Raw genomic sequence first — 20,178 nt, 5'->3', positions numbered from 1 at the left:
CTTGCTCCTTCATGCCCTCCCAGATGGCGAGATGGTTAGGTAACTGTGTCTCCACACGAGTCACTGTTTGCTCAGCAGTGACCAATGGACAGATAAAGTTTTTACCTACTGTTTATGATTAGTTTGAAAGGAAGCAATATAAGCTTAATAGTACTTGTGTAGCACACAGTAAAAAAAATTAGGGCAGTCTGTTTTGGCAATAAAGCACCAAAATATCCCAGTGGCTCTGAAGAGTCAGTTTGGATGGCTCAATAAGATCACCTGCAGGCTGCCTGCAGTATTTAATAGGTGAGAATTGATGTCTTCTAGAAATAGAGAGTCTTGCTGTGTGATCTTTTGCTTTCTCTTTGTTTGGGTCCCTGCTCAATTTAAACTGCTGGACAGGTGTTATAGTGCTACTGGCTACTCAAAATTGCAGGTATTTAAAGATACTTTGTCAAAAAGCTGGAGAACAAAATACTCACTGCATCTCTACTGCTCCCAGTAGATCTGAAATAATACTAAAAAAATCCCATTGTTGGTTTCTCTGGAAGACTGCTGTGTCATTTCTGAAACCAGAAAAACGTCAGAGAGTAGAAACTTGATAATAGGCGAAATGCAAGTTGCAGAAGAAAACACAGTAGTTGCGTTTAATAATACTTAGGATTTACATAGTCCTTTAGATTTGTTGAAAAGTACTTAAGCATTAAACAACCCAGAATTTTTGATTAACACTGCATTTGTAGTTGAGGGGACTGAGGCTAAGAGAGGGAGGCTTACTTAAGTCCACCTAGTGAATTTGTGGTAGATGAGAGAGATTGGCATGGGGGACTTACTGAATGGTGGCTATGCAGCCACTGTGCTTTAGTAGTGCAATCTGCTTCCTCCATTTCTGCCATCCTGGTTCCATGCACATTGCTTATGGGAAAGGGTGACTGACATAGAACTCAAGCATCTGGTGTTGTGTTTGAGGATAAAATAAGTTTGGAGGCACCAATTGATCTATAAAAACCAAGATTCCCACTGCAAGTTCTGTCATGCTGCTTTCCAGGTTGCTGACTTGTGTTTCCTCGTTTTTTTAGAACAAAGCAGCTTTGGATGAAAGGGTTACACGTTTTAAAACCTATTTGGAGACCAAAGGGGCAGCACTGAGCCAAACTACAGAATTCCTTCCATTCTATGCCCTACCTTTTGTTCCCAACCCTATGATCCACCCATCTTTCAAAGAACTTTTCCAGGTATGTACTAAGAGGCTTCTAGTCAAGGTGAAAACTTCTCTGACCCGTGTTTTCTAGGCTTAGGAACATGGACAAGAACTTAAAATTACTGATCTGATTAGCTGGCTAGGTACATATGAGTCCATCTCCTGATTCCAGACTGATAGGGTTTGACAGGTTAAAATTGGCACTTTTTGGACTTGCGAACAAATTGGTAACCAGATAAGATTTTTTAATATTGGAGGAATATGTTCAGTATGCTTTTTCCCAATTCAAACTCTGACGGGTCTGTTTTGAACCAGTTTCCAAGTATTTTTCAAGGGCAGCCTCACAGAGACCACAGTACCCTATCCAAGTTAGCTGTTACTAAGACCTTTAAAGACTGTGACTCATTAGGACACAATCTGCTTAGATTTCGATATACACTATTGTCAACAAGGTTTTCCTGTGCAAGGGCTTCTGTGCAGCTCTTATCATTTCAACAAAGTTTGCAAAAGAGAACTTCATGGTGGTTTCTGCTCCTACAAAATTGCCCTACTGTAGCTTAAGTGGCCCATCCACATTTGCAATCCTCTTAATAAAACTACCATGGCTTCTTCTACATAAAACTACCCCAAATTCTCTGCTATTCTTTGCATTTCACCAGGAGCCATGTTTTAAGTGATATATTCCTCGCTTTTTGGCTTGCAAAATGCTGGTATGTGTTGTAGGAAATTGCTGTACATATTTGATAAACAGTTCTGATTTGTGTGTTGCTTTTCTAGGATTCTTGGGAGTCTGATCTAAAAATGAGGTTGGAAGAATTCCTGTCTGCCTCTCTAAAAGCCAGCAATACCCCAAGACTTCTGACTCTCTATGTATCCTTTGCAAAATGCTCTAAAGATAATTCACTGCAATTTAATCCCTTTCAGGGGAGCAGTGAAATTAGTGGAGCTGTCAGCCAGTGAATGATACTCTGCAGCCTGTGTATATTTACTTGGGGAAAAGTTCTGCTGGGATCAGCATTATACTACAGTGGTGCCTCGCAAGACGAAATTAATCCGTTCTGCGAGTCTCTTCGTCTTGCGGTTTTTTCATCTTACGAAGCACGGCTATTAGCGGCTTAGCGGCTATTAACGGCTTAGCGGCTCTTAGCGGCTATTAACGGCTTAGCGGCTTTAAGAAAAAGGAAACAAACTCGCAAGAACTTGCAAGACGTTTCGTCTTGCGAAGCAAGCCCATAGGGAAATTCGTCTTGCGGAACGACTCAAAAAACTGAAAACTCTTTCGTCTTGCGTGTTTTTCGTCTTACGAGGCATTCATCTTGCGAGGTACCACTGTACTTTCAAGTAGGCTGCAATCTGGCGTATTTTTAGATGATTAATTAGATATATTTGTATTGATTAATCATTGCATAAGCTGTTCAGAATCTGGGCCTCATCCATACCTTGACTGCTTTATGAAACACCTGAGGGCAACTTACAGAAGGGGTGGGGAAACTTTTTGGCCCAGTGGGTCAGATATTTTATCTCCTCCTGTGGACCAGTGTTGGCAGGTGTGCAGGACCACTTACTGGTCAACCATCTGATGCCATAATGATGTAAGAAAGCTGAGATTTGTAAAAGCTTTGCACAGCGCTTCCCAAACACCTAAGCACCAGCTGGTTTCAGGCTTTTGGGAAGCACTGAGCACAGCATTTGCAAAACGCCCTGCACGGAGCACCCGACATACCTGACAATCAGCTGGCTGCCAAGTGCTTGGGAGGCATTGTGCAAGGTGCTTTGCAGGTACTCGCAGTCAGCAGTGCCTGCAAAACCCCTTTTGGCCAAGCTGAAATATGATGTCTGGTGTAGGGCAGGTGAGCGTGGCTTGACTGAAATGGCCACGCAGTCCAAATCTGGCTCACAGACTGGAGGTTCTCCATCCCTGGTTTAGAGTCAAGCATAGTTCATTTGGAAGGGATTCCATAACCATGGGGCCACCACTGAGAAGGCCTCCTTTTTGTAAAGAAAACGTTGACCATTCTCTGTCCACCGAAAACCTCTCTGCTATAAATTGTGCCTACTTATCCCTGATCTGCACAAGAGGACTGGCAGGTGGCCTTTCAAAGATACGGTGCTGAGGTGGCTTACGTAGTTCCATCCTCAACGACTGCTTAAACTGGCAGAGCTGAATTAAAAGCCTCTGGCACTGCACTGGTGTATGTCTTCCCTCTCTTTCACCCTCCAAAGAGAAACATGCAGTTAAGGTATATACTTCTGAATGTTTGGCACGTACTTATATGCTTGTTTATAGTGGGTTGCCATGATTTAGAATCAAGTGGCTTTTGCCTGAGACAAGTGTCCCTGCATGAACCTTCTGTTGGCTGCTCAGATCCCAGCCATTGTCTGGTGGAATTTTATGAGACAGTTCCCAAGCCTTCAGGCTTGTTTACATACCTAGGAAGAACCAAGGATCCCAATGCATTCCTCATTTTATTATGCAAAATTTGCTGCGTCCTTAGGGAGAGGTTGTCACTCAGCAGTGAACCGTATGGAAGGTCCCAATTTGTTCTTTGTTTTAATTTTTTTATTAGGTACTTCAACCAAGCATATTAAAACATATAATCCTTAATTTCCCCCCTTATTTCCCCCCTCCCCCTCCCTCCCATAAACAACCCCCCCCCGACTTCCCTCAATTCCAATCTCTGGTTTCTCTATAAATACTATTCTCTGCACGTTACAGAATTGTATAAGTCCTTAATTTATCTAACTAATTATTATCAATAAAAAAAATTGTGAGTGTTTATTCAAAGCCTGCCAAGGAGTCCAGTTCACTTTGTTGCATCTTTAGGTACTTTGTAAAAGGTTCCCATTCCTCTTTAAAGTCACAGTTATCCTTGTCCCGTAGTTTGTGTGTCAATTTTGCCAGTTCTGCATAGTCCATCAGTTTCTCTTGCCAGAATTCTTGAGTCAGGATTTCCTCAGTCTTCTATTCCATCCTTGTGCTATTAAGACTCTGGCCGCTATTGTCGCATACATGAAGATGTTTTTCAGCTTCTTTGGCAGGTCTTTCCCTACAATTCCTAACAAAAATGCTTCAGGCTTTTTAACAAATGTTAGATGGAACATTTTCTTCAATTCATTGTATATAATTTCCCAAAAATTCTTAATTTCATTACAATCCCACCACATATGGTAAAATGTCCCCTCCTTTTTCTTACACTTCCAACATAAATTTGAACTGGTTTTCATTTTTCCTAACTGCACTGGTGTCATATACCATCTATATATCATTTTCATATTTTAATTCAATTTTCCATAACCTTTCCCAATCTTCCATCATAATGTTATGACCTATATCTTGTCCCCATTTGATCATGACTGATTTTACTTCTTCATCTTTCGTCTCCCATTCTAGCAGTATGCAGTATGCGGCCTTCAGTAGTTTCACTTTCCCTTCGATCACTTCTGTTTGAAACCTAGATCTTGTATAGCTGAACCCGGAAGGTCCCAATTTGAATCCCCATTGGAAGAAGGTCTCTAGTGGCAGGGCTGACTGAGATCAGGGAGAACAGCTGCCAGTCAGAGCAGAGTCTGCCAGGCTAGGTGAACCAGTCAGTGGCCTGGCACAGTGTAAGGCTCCTTGCATTTGTCTGAGTTGTTATTTCTCACACTTAAAAGCAAATTTCTAGCATGTCTTCCAGCTGTGTTGTGCCTCAGTTACAAGAGCTTGTGCCCTTCATGCTTTGTTCTCTGATTTATCTTAATTATCACTTCATTCATGGGGGCCAATACTGTCAGGTGGAGATATCATAGCTTACGCTTTGCATGCAGTAGTGGATTCCACTTTCAGTCCCTGGCATCTGTCATTACAAGGTGGTGAGAAGGCCTTCCTCTTCCTGGAACTCTGGTGACTTGCCTTCACCAACGTGGTGCCCTCCAGATGTTTTGGACTACAGCTCTTGTCAACCCTGGCCAGCATGACCATTGCTGACCAGACTAAAACATCTGGAGAGCAGCAGATTGGCAAAGTTTGACTTCATGCAAAGGTCCATTAAACTTGCTTGGGTCGACAACATCCACCTCTTATTCCCTGCAAGTTTTTCCAGAAGCAGACATCAGACGCTTACAAAAGAATAAGAATGACAAGAGAGTCTGGGGAGACAGATAATTTGAAACTGAGTTGAGCTATAGTGCATCACCTTTCACTTAACACCAGATGTGGAAAATGTGTGAAGGAGCTGGTGTGGACCAGCGTTCTCGCAGGGCTTTGAACTAACCGTAGTCTTGCTGAGTCTTGGTTCTCCATCTGTAGGATTTACAGGAGTTTTTTGTCCTTAAAAAGTGCTACGAGATCAACGAGGCACCAGTCCATTTTCTCTCACTGTTCACTGAGCGCTTCTTTTCCTTAGCTCTCATTCTCTCCCACGGCAGAAGGAGAACGCACAGTGCAGCCAAGGTAAATAAGCAGGCTTTCTGGAGATGACATGTATATTCTCTTTTGGAATCAGAATGCCTGTCATATGGCATTAAAATGGTGATTATATTTAGGCTCCGAGCATTTGTACACATGAGGCTAAAATGTTTGGGCGGTATCCAGTTAAAGTGCTCCATCAGCACAAGAATGTACACTTGTGCAATGGACCCCCTCCCCCATTTGCACACCCTGCACCTTGCCCAGATCTGCTCCAGACGGCAAAACCCTGCCTGCCTGCCTGCCTGCCTGCCTGCCTGCCTGCCTGCCTGCCTGCCTGCAGGACCCCACCACCCAGCAAATAATGCATTCCCTCCTACTGAGCTTCCAAAAAGAGCACTTACAAAAACATTGCAACTGGGAATTGGTGGGTGAGTTTGCTTTTTCCTCCTCCCTCCCAATCCATTTTTCTTTTGCGTTGCACCTTTTACATTAATAAGCCTTAGAACAAAATTTGGCTGATGAGCAAAATAAAAATACTATATAAAGCAGTCAAACACAACACTGGACTAAATGGTGGACTCATAATCTAATGCAGCAGGGAAATCCTTCCATTAATATTTATTAATGTCTGGAGCTGCCCCAACTAAGCCTTTAAACATGTTCAGAATTGCATTTAATTATTGATGTGTATATGTAAATTTTAATTCTTTGATAACTACTATATAGTGTGACTTTTTCCACGGATAATGTCCCTTCTCATCCAATCTACTATTAAAATCACATTTTAGTTTTTGTCAATAGTTATAAAAGCCCGAGACACAAAAGAAATCTGGTTTAGAAAGCAGTAGGTTCTTCCGAGCTTCGCCAAGACTAGGGGAGCATGGAAAAATCAAGTTTCTCAGTTGTGTAGGACAAAATACCTGGTAGGCAATTGATGGCTGCGGTTGCATGGTTCATTTTGTTGTCGGAACAAAATCAAAATGAAATGCTTTTCAACTGGGGGGAAAATTTGACTGAAATGTCCTTGGAAATCCTCTTAATTTTTCTGGTCTGCTGAAGCTGATGACACTAAAACAGCAGAGCTGGGAGTGGAAAGCTGTTTTTGACCCTACTTTAGAGTTTCTTCAATAGATTTGGAGCTTTAGGAGCTCTCCAGTACTGTCTCTTATCATTGTCAACAGAAGCAAGATTGAAAACCAGCCTAGTACTGTAATGATTTCATTTTTGCTTGCCTCCTTTTGCAGCATCTTGAACAGCTGAGAAAGTTTCAGGTTCAGTAATGGTGGGGAAGGCGGAGGTTGAAATTCAGATTGGTCACAGTGGTTTTGTAAGTGGTCAGTGAGCTACCTCTAAGGAAGGGGGTCTGTACATTTTCTGGGAAGAAATGCAAGTGTGATGTAGTGGTCCGACTTTGGGGAGAAATGTTTAAGGCACCTTGTATATTCTTGAAATTAAAAGCTCAATTGGTGCCATATATAAGTCATGCTTTTGAATTCTGGTGCTGGAGGAGACTCTTGAGAGTCTCATGGACTGCAAGAAGATCCAACCTCTCCATTCTGAAGGAAATCAGCCCTGAGTGCTCCCTGGAAGGACAGATCCTGAAGCTGAAGCTCCAAGACTTTGGCCACCTCATAAGAAGAGAAGACTCCCTGGAAAAGACCCTGATGCTAGGAAAGATGGAGGGTGCCAGAGGACGAGATGGTTAGATAGTGTTCTCGAAGCTACCAGCATGAGTGTGACTAAACTGCAGGAGGCAGTGGAAGACAGGCATGCCTGGCGTGCTCTGGTCCATGGGGTCACAACTAAACGACTAAACAACAACAAATAAGTGAAATGCAGCTCAAGACCTTCCTCAGGGACCACCTCTCCCCATATAAACCAATGCAGACCCTGCAGTCATCCTCTGGGACCCTTGTTTGTGTGCGACCTCCGCAAGAGGTCTGGAGGGTGGCGACATGAGAATGGGCCTTTTCAGTGTTGGCTCCCTGTTTGTGGAATGCTCTCCCCAGGGAGGCTTGCCAGGTGCCATCATTAAATCTCTTGAGGCACCAGTCAAAACTTTTCTTTGCAACCAGGCCCTTCGATGCTTAGCTATCTGGGGCCTTTTAGAAGTGGGTGGGATGTTTTTAATGTGTTTCCGTTCCCCTACTTGGTTTTCATGTATCTCTGTTTTTTGGGTTGGTTGTAAGTCGCTTTGAGTTTCTTTGGGCAAGATAAAATAACTTAACAAATTTAGTAAAAGTAGAAGAAAAGAAGAAGCACCTCAGAGGGTAGGGATGTTAGTGGATTTGTGATGGTGCAGCTGCCAGACATCTGTGCTGTGCTGTACAATGCTGACTTCTGCTCTCAAATAGCAGAACCCGTGGGGAGGATTGTCCATTTGGTAAGGAACAGTGAGTGCTTCCATCAATCAAGTTGCATATGTCTGTATGGACCCTAAAGCAGGTTGCAATTCCTCTCTCCCCATTGCACCCCCCCCCCATAGAGGTTAGAACTGCTGGGCGTTTGTTGGAAGAGGCAAACACACGTCACTTTTTGGTACTGGGATGGTGATTCCTGATAATATATACGGCTTCAAATGCACTTTCTTTTTTTTTAAATAATATTTATTGAACATTTTCAAATATAACAGAAAAAAGGAAATAAATAAAACATCCATTTTATAACCTTATTTTCATTAGCATCTTTCTAGGACTTCCCCACCCCCTCTTGTATTCCAATTCCTTCAAATAGATTCAGCAAGTTCTTACCCCAAATTTTAAACTTATTATAATTAACCCAATGTTAAAAATGTTTTTCCATCCCCTAAAATCAACCCCGCTCCCTTCCACGAGTTCCCCTCTTTAACATGCAGAACAGATTAAAATAAAAGAAAATAGAAAAAAGAATAAAGTATAATTTAACACCCTTTGGATTCCAAATTTCCCTCCCCCCTTTCCCGGTTGCGTTCCCCAATGTCCATCAGTGCCTGTTGTCATCCTGGAGATCCCACATCTAGGCCAAAATCCTTCACAAGTCCACTTTGCCGTCTTTTTAATAGTCTTTGCCGTCTTTTTGATCATCTTTAGTTTCGAGCGTCCAAGCTTAGAAAAACTCTATCTCAAAAAGGTCCATTTTTTCCATCCAGATCTCTCTATTTAAGAGTAAAAACTCCAATTTTGTTTCTTTAGACCTTTCAAATCTGGATGTCCCAAATGTTCCCACTTCCAACTTTGTCCAATTCTTGTTGTTCATGTTGTTCTTATTATTCTCTCTCCTCACTTTCCTCTAGTTGCTTTTCCTTCTCTCCTGCAAAAATGTTCCAATTCCAAAAGCTTCTAAATCCCCTACAGAGGCTTTGTTATTCAGGAACAAAACTTTACGTCAAGTCCCTTCCATTCTTCAATAGATAAGTCTATTGTCTCCTTTAGTGTAGAGACCTCTGTAGACAAAATAGTGTTCCATTTCTGCAGTTTCCCAGGAGATAAAAAGTCCAATTCAAATTCCATGCCAGCAATACTTGTAGTGTCCCACAGCCCCTCTAGAGGGATTATAGTAACTCAATTTCCTTCCAGATCGCACCCAACAGTCAAAGTAACTTGTTATTCCTTGTTTTAAACAATTTATATCTAATTTGTAACAAATGTAACCGGCAAAGTCCTCATAACAAAGTTCTCTTTTTATTCTTCAGCTTTGACAGCTCCTTTGACAGCTGTCAAAGCCTCTGTTTCTCCTCTCCCGGCGCTCTCGCGGATCACTCCCGGTTCCCGGGGGGGGGGGGGGGGGTTGCATTTTAGCTCACGTTCTACTTTTCTCCTCCAGCCCAGTCTTATAATTTTCCATCGTGAAATTAGTAACTTTATCAAACTTAGGTAGCACTCGATCTTGGTTGTTAAATCCTTTGCTTTAAATCCTCTACGACAGGGGGGAGACTGACTTCCTTTTTTTTCCCAAATACATTTTTATTAAGGTTATACACATAACAAACATACAACCAAATACAAAAGAAAAAATTGTAACAAAAAAGAGAGTCAAGATATACAAGCCAACTTTTTCCTCTCTCTAACTATACAAAGATAGATTAATCTGGCTATTTCACAAAACAGTAAAAGATAAAAAAAAACAAAACACACCCACAGAAACCGCCTCCTGGACTTCCTTCCATCCTTTTGGTAAGTATCGAATATCTGCTTCCAATTACGTATTTGATTTTTAATCTATAGGCCTAAATTCACACGCTGGTAGTATTTGTTCTGACCCCGCCAATCACATTAAGCATTTATACCAATATAGTTCCAGTATTTACTCCAATTTTTCAGAGATTTCTGTTCATCGTGGTCTCTTAATTTACCTGTTAATTTATCAAGCTCAGCATATTTTATCATTTTAATTTGCCAATCATTTATATTGGGGATAGTTTCCACTTTCCAATATTGTGCCAATAAAATTCTCGCTGCTGTGGTGGCATAGAGGAATATCGTTCTATCTTCTTTCTTAATATCTTTACCCGTCATTCCCAGCAAAAAGGCTTCGGGTCTTTTGGGAAAAGTGTATTTAAATATTCTTTTAAGCTCATTGTAAACCGATTCCCAAAACCTTTCACCTTTTTGCATGTCCACCATAGATGATATAGGTCACCCTCCACCTCCCCACATTTCCAGCATTTCTTATCTTTTAGTCTATACATTTTGGCTAACTTCACAGGGGTGTGGTACCACCTATATAGCATCTTCCAAACATTTTCTCTCAGAGACATACATGCTGTAAACTTTATGTTACAATTCCACACTTCCAGCCACCTTTCAAAATCGATGTTATAACCAAAGTCAATTGCCCATTTAATCATTGCCTCCTTCACCTCCTCGTCCTTTGTATACCACTCTAAAAGTATGTCATAGATTCTAGATAGGGTTTTGTTTTTACCTTCTATTACTTCTACATTAAATTTTGATTTTTTGTCATCAAAACCCAACTTCTTCTTGTCCTCTTTTAGCAAATCATTCACCTGGTGGTATTGCAACCACCCAGTGAATAGATTTTTTATCTCTTCATAAGGTCTAAGTCTTGGCCCTTGGTCTGTTTTTCTTAACATTTCTTCATAGGTGGCGTTTTTTCCCTCCATGTTTGTTTTCTTCACCGTTAAAGCCTCAATTGGTGAGATCCACCATGGGGTCTTTCTTTCAAGGAGATTTTTATTCCTTTCCCATAATTGGTATAAAGGTCCTCTAAAAATATGATTTAGAAAGCTCTTGGTATGGGAAAGGACCTTCACTTTCCCATACCAAAGGTACGAATGCCATCCGTACCAATTATTAAAGCCTTCTAAATCCAGTAGATCTCTATTCTCCAGTTTTATCCAATCTTTTAACCAAAGTATGCAGGCCGCTTCATAGTATAGACTTAGATCCGGGAGAGAAAAGCCCCCTCTTTCTTTTTTATCTATCAAAATTTTCATTTTTATCCGTGGCCTTTCCCCCTGCCAGATATACTTTGCCAAGACTCTCTGCCACTCTTTGCATTGTTTTAGGTCTTTAAGTATGGGGATGGTCTGGAATAGAAATAGCATTCTAGGCAGAATATTCATTTTGACAACAGCTATCCTCCCCAAAAAGGAGAGTTTCATCCTCCCCCAAAATTCCATGTCTTTCTTTATACTCCTCCAGGTGACATCATAGTTATCCTTATATAAATTTATGTTCTTAGCTGTGACCCATATCCCAAGATACTTCACTTTCTTAGCTACTGCAATTTCCGTCCTTCTCTCTAGATCTATTATTTCTTCCTTTGTTAAATTTTTAACCAACATTTTGGTTTTATTTTTATTTATCTTAAGTCCTGCCACAGCTCCAAATTCGTCAATCTTTAGTAAAGCTTCTTTTACACTCTTTTTTGGGTCTTCTAAAGTTAGTACGATGTCATCTGCAAAGGCCTTGATTTTATATTCCCTCTTTCCTACCTGCACTCCTTTTATTTCTGTTGCCCCCCTCAGTCTCTCATTCAATATTTCTAGTACCGTTATAAACAGTAAAGGAGACAGGGGGCAACCCTGTCTAGTTCCTTTATATATACCAAAATATTCTGTTGTGGTGTTGTTTATTACCAATTTTGCCTTCTGTTCCTTATATATTGCTTCTATCCCTCTTCTAAATTTCTCTCCCATTCCCATCGTTTCCAGACTTTTCTTCAAGAACTCCCATGAGATGTTATCAAACGCCTTTTCAGCGTCTATAAATACCAAGGCCGCTTGTCTGTCTATATTCATATCCAAATATTCAATAATATCTATCAGATTCCTTACATTTTCCCTTAATTGCCTCCCTGGAAGGAAACCCGTTTGATCTTTATGTATTTTGTTGTTCAAAACCTTTTTTAGTCTTTCTGCCATTATGTCTGTGAATAGTTTATAATCATTATTTAATAATGAAATTGGCCTATAGTTTTTCGCTTCCAGGGTATCTGCATCTTTTTTAGGAATCAAGGTAATATATGCTTCCTTCCAGGTGTTCGGGATCCTTCCTTCCTTTAATATATTATTCATCACTTCTCCTAGCACTGGGGATATTTGGTTACTTAGTGTTTTATAGTATTTGGCCGAAAGGCCATCTGGCCCTGGGACTTTCCCACTTTTCATCCTTTTAATAGCCTTTTTTATCTCTTCTTGAGTAATTGTCTGGTCTAATATCTCATTTTCTTCTTTTGAAATTCGTTTTAGGTGATGCATTTGCAAAAAGTGGTCTATTTCTTGCTTTGTTTCCTTTCCTCTTTTATATAAATCCTTGTAATATTTTTGAAATATCTTTCTTATCTCTTTTGGCTCTTCCACAATCCTTTCTCCTTCCCTTATCCTACTAATCGTATTTTGTTTTCTTCTTTCTCTTATTTGCCACGCTAGGTATTTTCCTATCTTATTTGCTGACTCAAACGTTCTCTGATTCATCATTTTAATTTTCCATTCTACCTCTTGGTCGATTATTGTAGAAAATTTAGCTTGTAATATCTTTATATTCTGTTTTGCGATCTCCTCATTGGGGTTGATAGTCAACTTTCTTTCATTTTCCATAATCTGTGTTAGGATCTGTTCCTTCTTTGTCTCTTTTTCTTTTCTTACTTGACTATTTTTCTGTATTAAGAAGCCCCTCATAACTGCCTTTCCTGCGTCCCACACAGTCACTATAGCAGTTTCCCCATTTAAATTCCATTTAAAATAGTCTTCTATTGTCTCTATTGCCTTATTTACAATCTTCTGATCATTAAATAAAAATTCATTCATTCTCCATCTAACCGTTCGGATATCCCTACCTTTTAACTCAATGGAGACCGCATTATGATCAGATATAGTTCTTGGAAGAATTTCCGATTTAGTTAGATTTTGAGTTAGTTCCTTCGAAATCCAAATGCTGTCTATTCTCCCCCAACTCTGATTTGGGTTTGAGAAGAAAGTATATTGTTTTGTAGTGGGGTTTTTAAGTCTCCACGCATCAATCAGTCCCAGATTGTTTACCATATCAAAGAAGGATCTTGGTAATTTACCTTCCTTCTTCTCATGTTTTTTTGTTGACTTATCTAGGTTTGGGGACACCACCCCGTTAAAGTCACCCATCAATATCATTTTTTGGTCCGTCCATTCCATCAATTTGTCTCCTAATTCCAAATAAAAGGCTGATTTTTTATCATTTGGAGCATATATTCCCACAACAATTATTTTTTCTCCCTGAAACACCATTTGAACAATGACTACTCTCCCTTGGTCATCTTTGTATAATAATTGTGGATCATATTTTTCCTTTATGTATATTACCACCCCTCTTTTCTTCACTCTATCTGATGTCACAAAATCTATTCCCAATTTCTTATTGCTTAGTAATCTCTTATGCTTATTTATTATGTGTGTCTCTTGGAGACATATTAAATCACAGTTCTTTTTCAGTAATATGTGTGTAATCTGATTCCTTTTATTTTTATTGTTCAATCCATTCACATTCCACTTCCTTTTTGACTTCCTTTTTGCACCTCCCCCGCTCGCTCCGAATTTAAAATTTAAAGTTTTTTCCCTTTTTAAGCCCAGTTTCCAATTACTCACGGGTTGTTCTTTTAATCCAAATTTTCAATGGAAGAAGTCAGCGCTCTCCGCCAAATGGCATGCGGCTTCGCTCGGTAGGGGAAGCGGAGGACTCATAGCACCACACCCCCCCCGGCACCTGCTCCGTAGCCTTTAAAAAGGCTCCTTCGCGGGTCGGGGGGCGCAAACGGTGCCCACCGAGTCACCATGCCCATGGGTTTCAGCGCCCATGGTTTTTGAGGGTCCCCGCGACGCCGACGTGGTAGAACCCAGCCCCTGCTGAGCAGGCTCCCTCCGGAGCTCGGAGGGAGTCCGCCATTCGGCGATGGCGCCAACCCGGAAGTCTTCAAATGCACTTTCTAAAAGCTGTTCTATATCCTAGCAGAGGAGTTTTCAAGTATTTCCTCATGAAGGGATTCCATCTGGGAAATGAAAACACCGGTTCTGTTTTAATGCTTTGTTGTAAAGTTGATTTCTGTGATTTTCTTTTTCATTTGAATGTTCCCCAGTAAATACTCAGCTCTGTTTACAAGTGCCACCTTAACTGTCCTGAGCAATAGTTGCTGAGACAGAATGTTCTAGCAAGACCGTTAAATTGTCTAGTTTTAGAGGCAAATATTCTCTGTCCGCTCTCCCATGTTTTGTTTCAGTGTTAGGGTAGTGATGTAATCTAGAGGTGACAGAGGACATTCTCCCTCTCCTGGTCTATGTCTTATGACGGTGAGGATATTGTCTGACAATTATACTTGGTGCTGCAAAACTGAGTAAGGGCTCCCTCCTGCTCTTTTGTCACCACGCTGGATTGTTAGCCAAAGTAGGCGCCAACAGCATATTCTGTGTGTCCATGTAAATGTTATATATAGATTGTTCACTATGCATTTGGAATCTTCGTCAGATACTGTGACCAAATTTTGCATGATGGTTGATGAGATCATGGAGCAAGTCTCTGACTGTGCTTGGCTACAAATAGGCACCATTTTGGATCGAGATGATGATGATGATGATAATAATAATAATACATTTTATTTATACCCCTGCCCTTCCCGGCCAGAGTCGGGCTCAGGGTGGCTAACACCAGTAAAATTGCAGTAAAAACATAATAGGGGAAAAAACCAATTTAAAATACAGGTTAAAATGCAATTTAAAATGCAGAGATGGCACACTGAACCATTCAAAACAGCACTTATTTTAATCACAGATTTCAAAACTGCACGTTTTTGTTACTTAGAATTCCTGAGCAACACCATGTGGATGGCATTGTGCGTGTGTGTTTTGCATTAGCCGGAGTGCTATGTAGGAAACAGGACTGTGTCATTCCTCAGTATGTCAGTGCGGTTGGTAAGGGGGAAAGGCTCGTAATTTCCCTTTCTTCCCTTTCACAGAAATGCTGCAGCAGCTACATCAGCAGCTGGTGGAGTCTGAACGCAAAACCATGACCTACCTCAAGCGGTTCAACAAAATCCAAGCTGACTACCACAACCTCATTGGGGTGACAGCCGAGCTGGTGGATTCCCTTGAGGCCACAGTCAGTGGCAAAATGGTAAGGGGAAACTTGAGAGCATCCACATTTGGCGGTTGGGATAAACCGCATTTGCATATTGCCAAATACCGTATTTTTCGCTCTATAACACGCACCCAACCATAACACGCACGTAGTTTTTAGAGAAGGAAAACAAGAAAAAAAATATTCTAAATGAAACAGCGGATGTATGATTTTTGTGGTTCATGCTGTGGCCACAGACATGTGATCTGATGGTGAGTTTGGGGTAGCCCAATGCAAAAATCCTGAGGATCCATGTGGATCTGTGCTTTGTAACCACGTTTTAAGTGGGGAGGGAAGGAAAAGCACTCAAGGGACAAGGAACACGCGTGGGGTGGGTGGAGAAGGATGCTGTTAATAATGCAGAAGAGGGGTATAAGAGGAGAAGGCTCCTCTCCTCTCCCACTTTGCTCCTTTAAAGCAAGCAGGCTCTCTGTCCCGCTCTCCTCCCCACTCAGTGGCTCTTCTCCCACTTTGCTGTTTCAAAGCAAGCCACGGAGGAGGGAAGGAAGGGGAACCATGGATCCTCTGCTCACGACTGCAGCAGATCCCCCCGCCATCCGTAGGCATTCACTCCATAACACGCACAGACATTTCCCCTTACTTTCTAGGAGGAAAAAAGTGAGTGTTATGGTGCAAAAAATACGGTACTTCTTATTCAGATCGGACTGATGAAGGAGGCTCTTGCCTGTGAAGTGCCATGCCTACATAAATTGGAATTAATGCAATTGAGGCCTTAACTGGCAGTGAATGACCAAGAAAGAGACCATGGAGGTTGCAGTGAATAGGTAGATGAGGATGTCGTTCCAGTGAGTGGCAGCTGTGAAAAAGACAAATTCCATTTTAGGGATTTAGGAATGAGATTGAAAATCAAACTCCCAGTATTGTGATGACAAATCTGCGCTGTTACTGCACTTGGAATGCTGCGTATGGGTTTGCTCAAAAATGTTCAGAAAAAGGCAGCCAGAATGTTCACGGGGCAGGAAAAACTTCCCTACGAAGAAAGGTTTTGTAGTTTTAACGATACACTGTAAGATGCAGTGGTTCCTTTTTGCCTGTCCTGAATCTCCCTCTACTCAGTTTCAGTGGCTAATAATAATAATAACAATAATTTATTATTTATACCCCTCCCATCTGGCTGAGTTTCCGCAGCCACTCTGGGCGGCTCCCAATTGAGTGTTAAAAACAATACAGCATTAAATATTAAAAAACTTCCCTAAACAGGATAACCACAAGCTCTAGAGAAAGGGAGAAAATCTTCTCCCTATACACTTTCTCCACACCCTAACTACCGTATTTTTTGTCCTATAGGGCGCACCGGCCCATAGGACACACCTCGGTTTTTTTTGGGGGGGGGAAATGAATTTTTAAAAAGTATTCCTCCCCCAGCTGCGGCTGCCGCCCCAAGCCTTGCGCACACCTGCCCGAAGCACGGGGAGCCCTCCGGAGGGCTCCGTGTGCTTCCGGTGGCAGGCTGCCGCCCCAAGCCTCACACGCTTGGCAGGACCTCCCGCCGGGCGCGCAAGGCTTGCGGACACTCGCCGGGGCTGCAGGCTTCTGCCCGCAAGCCTTGTGAGCCCGCGGGAACTCCCGCCGGGCTTGCAAGGCTTGCGGATAGCTTCCTGAAGCCTGGAGAGCGAGAGGGGTTGGTGCGCACTGATGCCTCTCGCTCTCCAGGCTTCAGCGAAAGCCTGCATTCGCTCCATAGGACGCACACACATTTCCCCTTCATTTTTGGAGGGGAAAAAGTGCGTCCTATGGGGCGAAAAATACGGTAATTTTAGTTCCTCTCAATTTCTCTTTTTCTAGGCTAAAAAGCCTCGTCTCAAGGGGCTCCAAGAAAATTGAACACCCATTCTTTGCGAATCTGTTTACGGTTTTGTTCTAGTTCTACCAGGTGGTGGCGCTGTTTAGCTGAGCGTTGCATTCAAAGGAGTTTTGGAAACGAGCTGTGAGCTCATCTACTTTGCATTTTATGATCTTGGATTTCATACACTTATTTCATACAATGATGCAATCACAGTGGCAGAAAAGGCTAAATGAAGACCAGCCCTTCTCCCCTCTTCCCCCACATCCCAAGGTGAGGAAGCCACAGAATTTTATCTTTTGATGCAGGGTGGTATATATAAATCTAATAATAAATAGAATCTGCATCACACAGAATCCCACTGACAAGAGAACAGGAGCCAACAGGAATATGCTGCACCAGCGCAGTTGGCTCCCAATGACTCACGCAAGCATATAAATCCCCATTTGCGAGGCAAAGAGCTGTCTCCTCACTTCCAAAATGCCAAGGGGTTACTAAGACAGTCAAGTGAGGGAGGAAAATATTTTCTGGTCCCAGGTATTATCACTGTTCAATGAGCATAAAGAAAAAACTCATCCATTGATGTGAACCTTCCTAAACAAACAAACAAAAATGTACAGTATTAGAGTCCAGAGTGATTATGGGTTAGATCCAGACTTAGTTAGGTCACACTGCAAACCTTGCCCCATTGATTCCAGTACAACTTAGGATTTGAGTCTTACGTTAAAACTCATTCAAGCTTTACATGGTCTTTACGGTAATACCTCTGTGAACGTCCGCCTTGTCTAGCGTCTATTCTGGCGAACATCGGCGGCAAACCCGGAAGTACCGGAACAGGTTACTTCCGGGTTTTCCACATGCGCAGAAGCGCAAACCGCTCCATGTTGCAGATGCGTCGCTTTGTCCGGTGTCCTTTTTGGCTAGCGGCCGGGGCTCCGGAACGGATCCTGGTTGCAAAACAAGGTATGACTGTATAGCTATTGACTTTTTCCAGCCCACCCATGTCAGCAATCAGCCAAATGAAATTGGAGGCAGTTGTGACCAGACTGCTTAATGCAGGGGCGAGAAACCTTGGCCCACACAGGCCTGATTTGGCCTGCCAGACTATTTTGCCTGAGCTACACCCCCCTGCCCCACGCATGACATAGATGGTGTCTGGTGTGGGGGCAGTCAAGGTGTGGCTTGCACAGAAGGGGCTTTGCAGGGATCTTGCACAGCACAGAATGGCTGTTCTACCGTACTTTTACTGACATGACTCAAGCATTCCTAGCCTCTCCTCCCCCGTTTTTTGGCCCTCACACCTATAAGAGCAGGGTGGCATTCGGTCCGTTTTGGCACCTCCTTGTGCAAATAAGTAGCCGAGGTCAAAAGAAAATGTAATTTCCCACTGACTTGATGTGTTACCTTTTTTGGTAGATCACCCCAGAAGATCTGCAGAGCGTCTGTGTTCGTTTATTTAGCAACCAGATGAGGCAGAGCGTAGCGCATAGCATAGACTTCACAAGGCCTGGAACTGTGAGTATAACCTTTGGCGCTTGTCTTTGTTAAAAGATAAAACCACGACTCTGTGGCCGTACAATGATGTACCACCTAACCAGTACACTTCCCCATCAATGCTTTTACATGTGCAAAACACTCTCTAAAGCAACAGTTCCCAAAGACTGTCAGTGGCCCATGAGCTTCACCGAAGTGGTCTGCAGTGGCAGCTCTTCAAAGTGATGTAGCTACATGGAGGTGGGGGCCCCACAGTGGCCCCTCTGTTGATCTTCGAACCTTGGTGGGTAGGACAGGCCAGTTGTGATGGGAGGGTGCTCTGCCTTCCCCCGAGGAACAAAGCCATGGCTGGTGTCATAGGAGAATGCTGCAATCACATAGACCAGTAAACACATAGTTCAAAGAGGGAGTTAACTCTTTATGAGCAAAAACATGACCTTCACAGACTTGGTTGAGTGCCAGGCCTTATGAGCAGAGCAGAGCATTCCTGGTTGTCTTCCTCCATGAAAATTGGTTGCTGAGACTAAAAGTCCCTGCCTCCTCACCAGAGCTTTTTCCAAGCAGTCAGAGATTGCACCTGCATGCAGTCAACCGCTGCTCCGCCCTTTTTATGCCTCTTCTGGTTCTGGAAGACCAGACAGGAGGGGAGCTTGTCGCAGCAGCAGGCGGAAACACTGACGAGTCTTCACCATACTGACTCATTTCTGCCTCTTGGCCTCTCCTGAGAGCCAGTGTGGTGTAGTGGTTAAGAGCGGTAGTCTCGTAATCTGGGGAACCGGGTTCGAGTCTCCGCTCCTCCACATGCAGCTGCTGGGTGACCTTGGGCCAGTCACACTTCTCTGAAGTCTCTCAGCCCCACTCACCTCACAGAGTGTTTGTTGTGGGGGAGGAAGGGAAAGGAGAATGTTAGCCGCTTTGAGACTCCTTAGAGTAGTGATAAAGCGGGATATCAAATCCAAACTCTTCTTCTTCTTCTCCTGCTTCAGCTTCTGCCTCTGATTCGGGACTTATCTCTGCCACAGACTCCCCCTGCTCACTGAACCCTGTTACCTCTTCACCTTCCAACACCTCTTCTTCCCAGACTTCTCCTTCTGACTACTCATTGTTGTTCTACCACCACACCCCGGACTCTGAGCCTTTTCTTTGGTGGTTTCCCAGCTGGTTCCTCCACCATACTTGTGTATTCAACCAGTTTATGACATCTGGGGAAGTTCCTGAGTGGGGGGGGGGGAATAGGAAAGGAGTGGAAAAGTCAGAGGGAAGGAGCCAAGCTAATGCATGAGCAAGAGAGTGACTCTGAGTGGGAGATCTCCATTAATAAATGAAAAGGATAGCACCCTGTTCCTAAAAATATTCATATTGATTTTTAATGGTATATTATTATTATATTATTATTATTCCTAATTTTTTTGAAGAAAAATATTTAATATTTAGCACAGCGCTTTGCAGTGGCTAAACAACAGGCAGAAAAATCATTAAGTGGTCTGCCAAGACCCTTGGCAATTTTCAGGTTGTCCAGGCGCAAGAAGTTTGAGAGCCACTGTAAAGCTTCTAATTTGCTTGCTTATAAAACATGAATGGGAGGTAGGGCACTATTTGTTCTCATTTTTACAAACAGGAAACTGAAGTTGCAAGTGAGTGCTTTAGCAAGGCCATCTGTTGAGTGAGTTTGTGACTCTTTGAACCAGGTCTTCCAAATCCAGCCGGCCCTATCTGGTGGAAATAC

General features: G+C 42.5%; 1 protein-coding gene across 10 annotated transcripts in view; it reads left to right on the top strand.

Annotated features, from left to right (window-relative positions):
- ARMC9 (armadillo repeat containing 9) overlaps window positions 1-20,178 on the top strand; it is a 98,331-nt gene that overhangs the window by 4,546 nt on the left and 73,607 nt on the right. For all 10 annotated transcript variants that reach the window (XM_083739388.1, XM_083739384.1, XM_083739386.1 and 7 more), the window contains exons 5-9: window positions 1,062-1,217; window positions 1,961-2,053; window positions 5,591-5,615; window positions 14,994-15,151; window positions 18,375-18,473. In XM_083739388.1, the coding sequence (XP_083595514.1) occupies window positions 1,062-1,217; window positions 1,961-2,053; window positions 5,591-5,615; window positions 14,994-15,151; window positions 18,375-18,473 (531 nt within the window). The remainder of the gene's footprint in view (window positions 1-1,061; window positions 1,218-1,960; window positions 2,054-5,590; window positions 5,616-14,993; window positions 15,152-18,374; window positions 18,474-20,178) is intronic.

The sequence above is a fragment of the Podarcis gaigeae genome (assembly GCF_964106915.1).
Source record: "Podarcis gaigeae genome assembly, chromosome: 5".
Classification (NCBI taxonomy): Eukaryota; Metazoa; Chordata; class Lepidosauria; order Squamata; family Lacertidae; genus Podarcis; species Podarcis gaigeae.
This window is presented reverse-complemented; position numbering and strand designations above follow the sequence as displayed.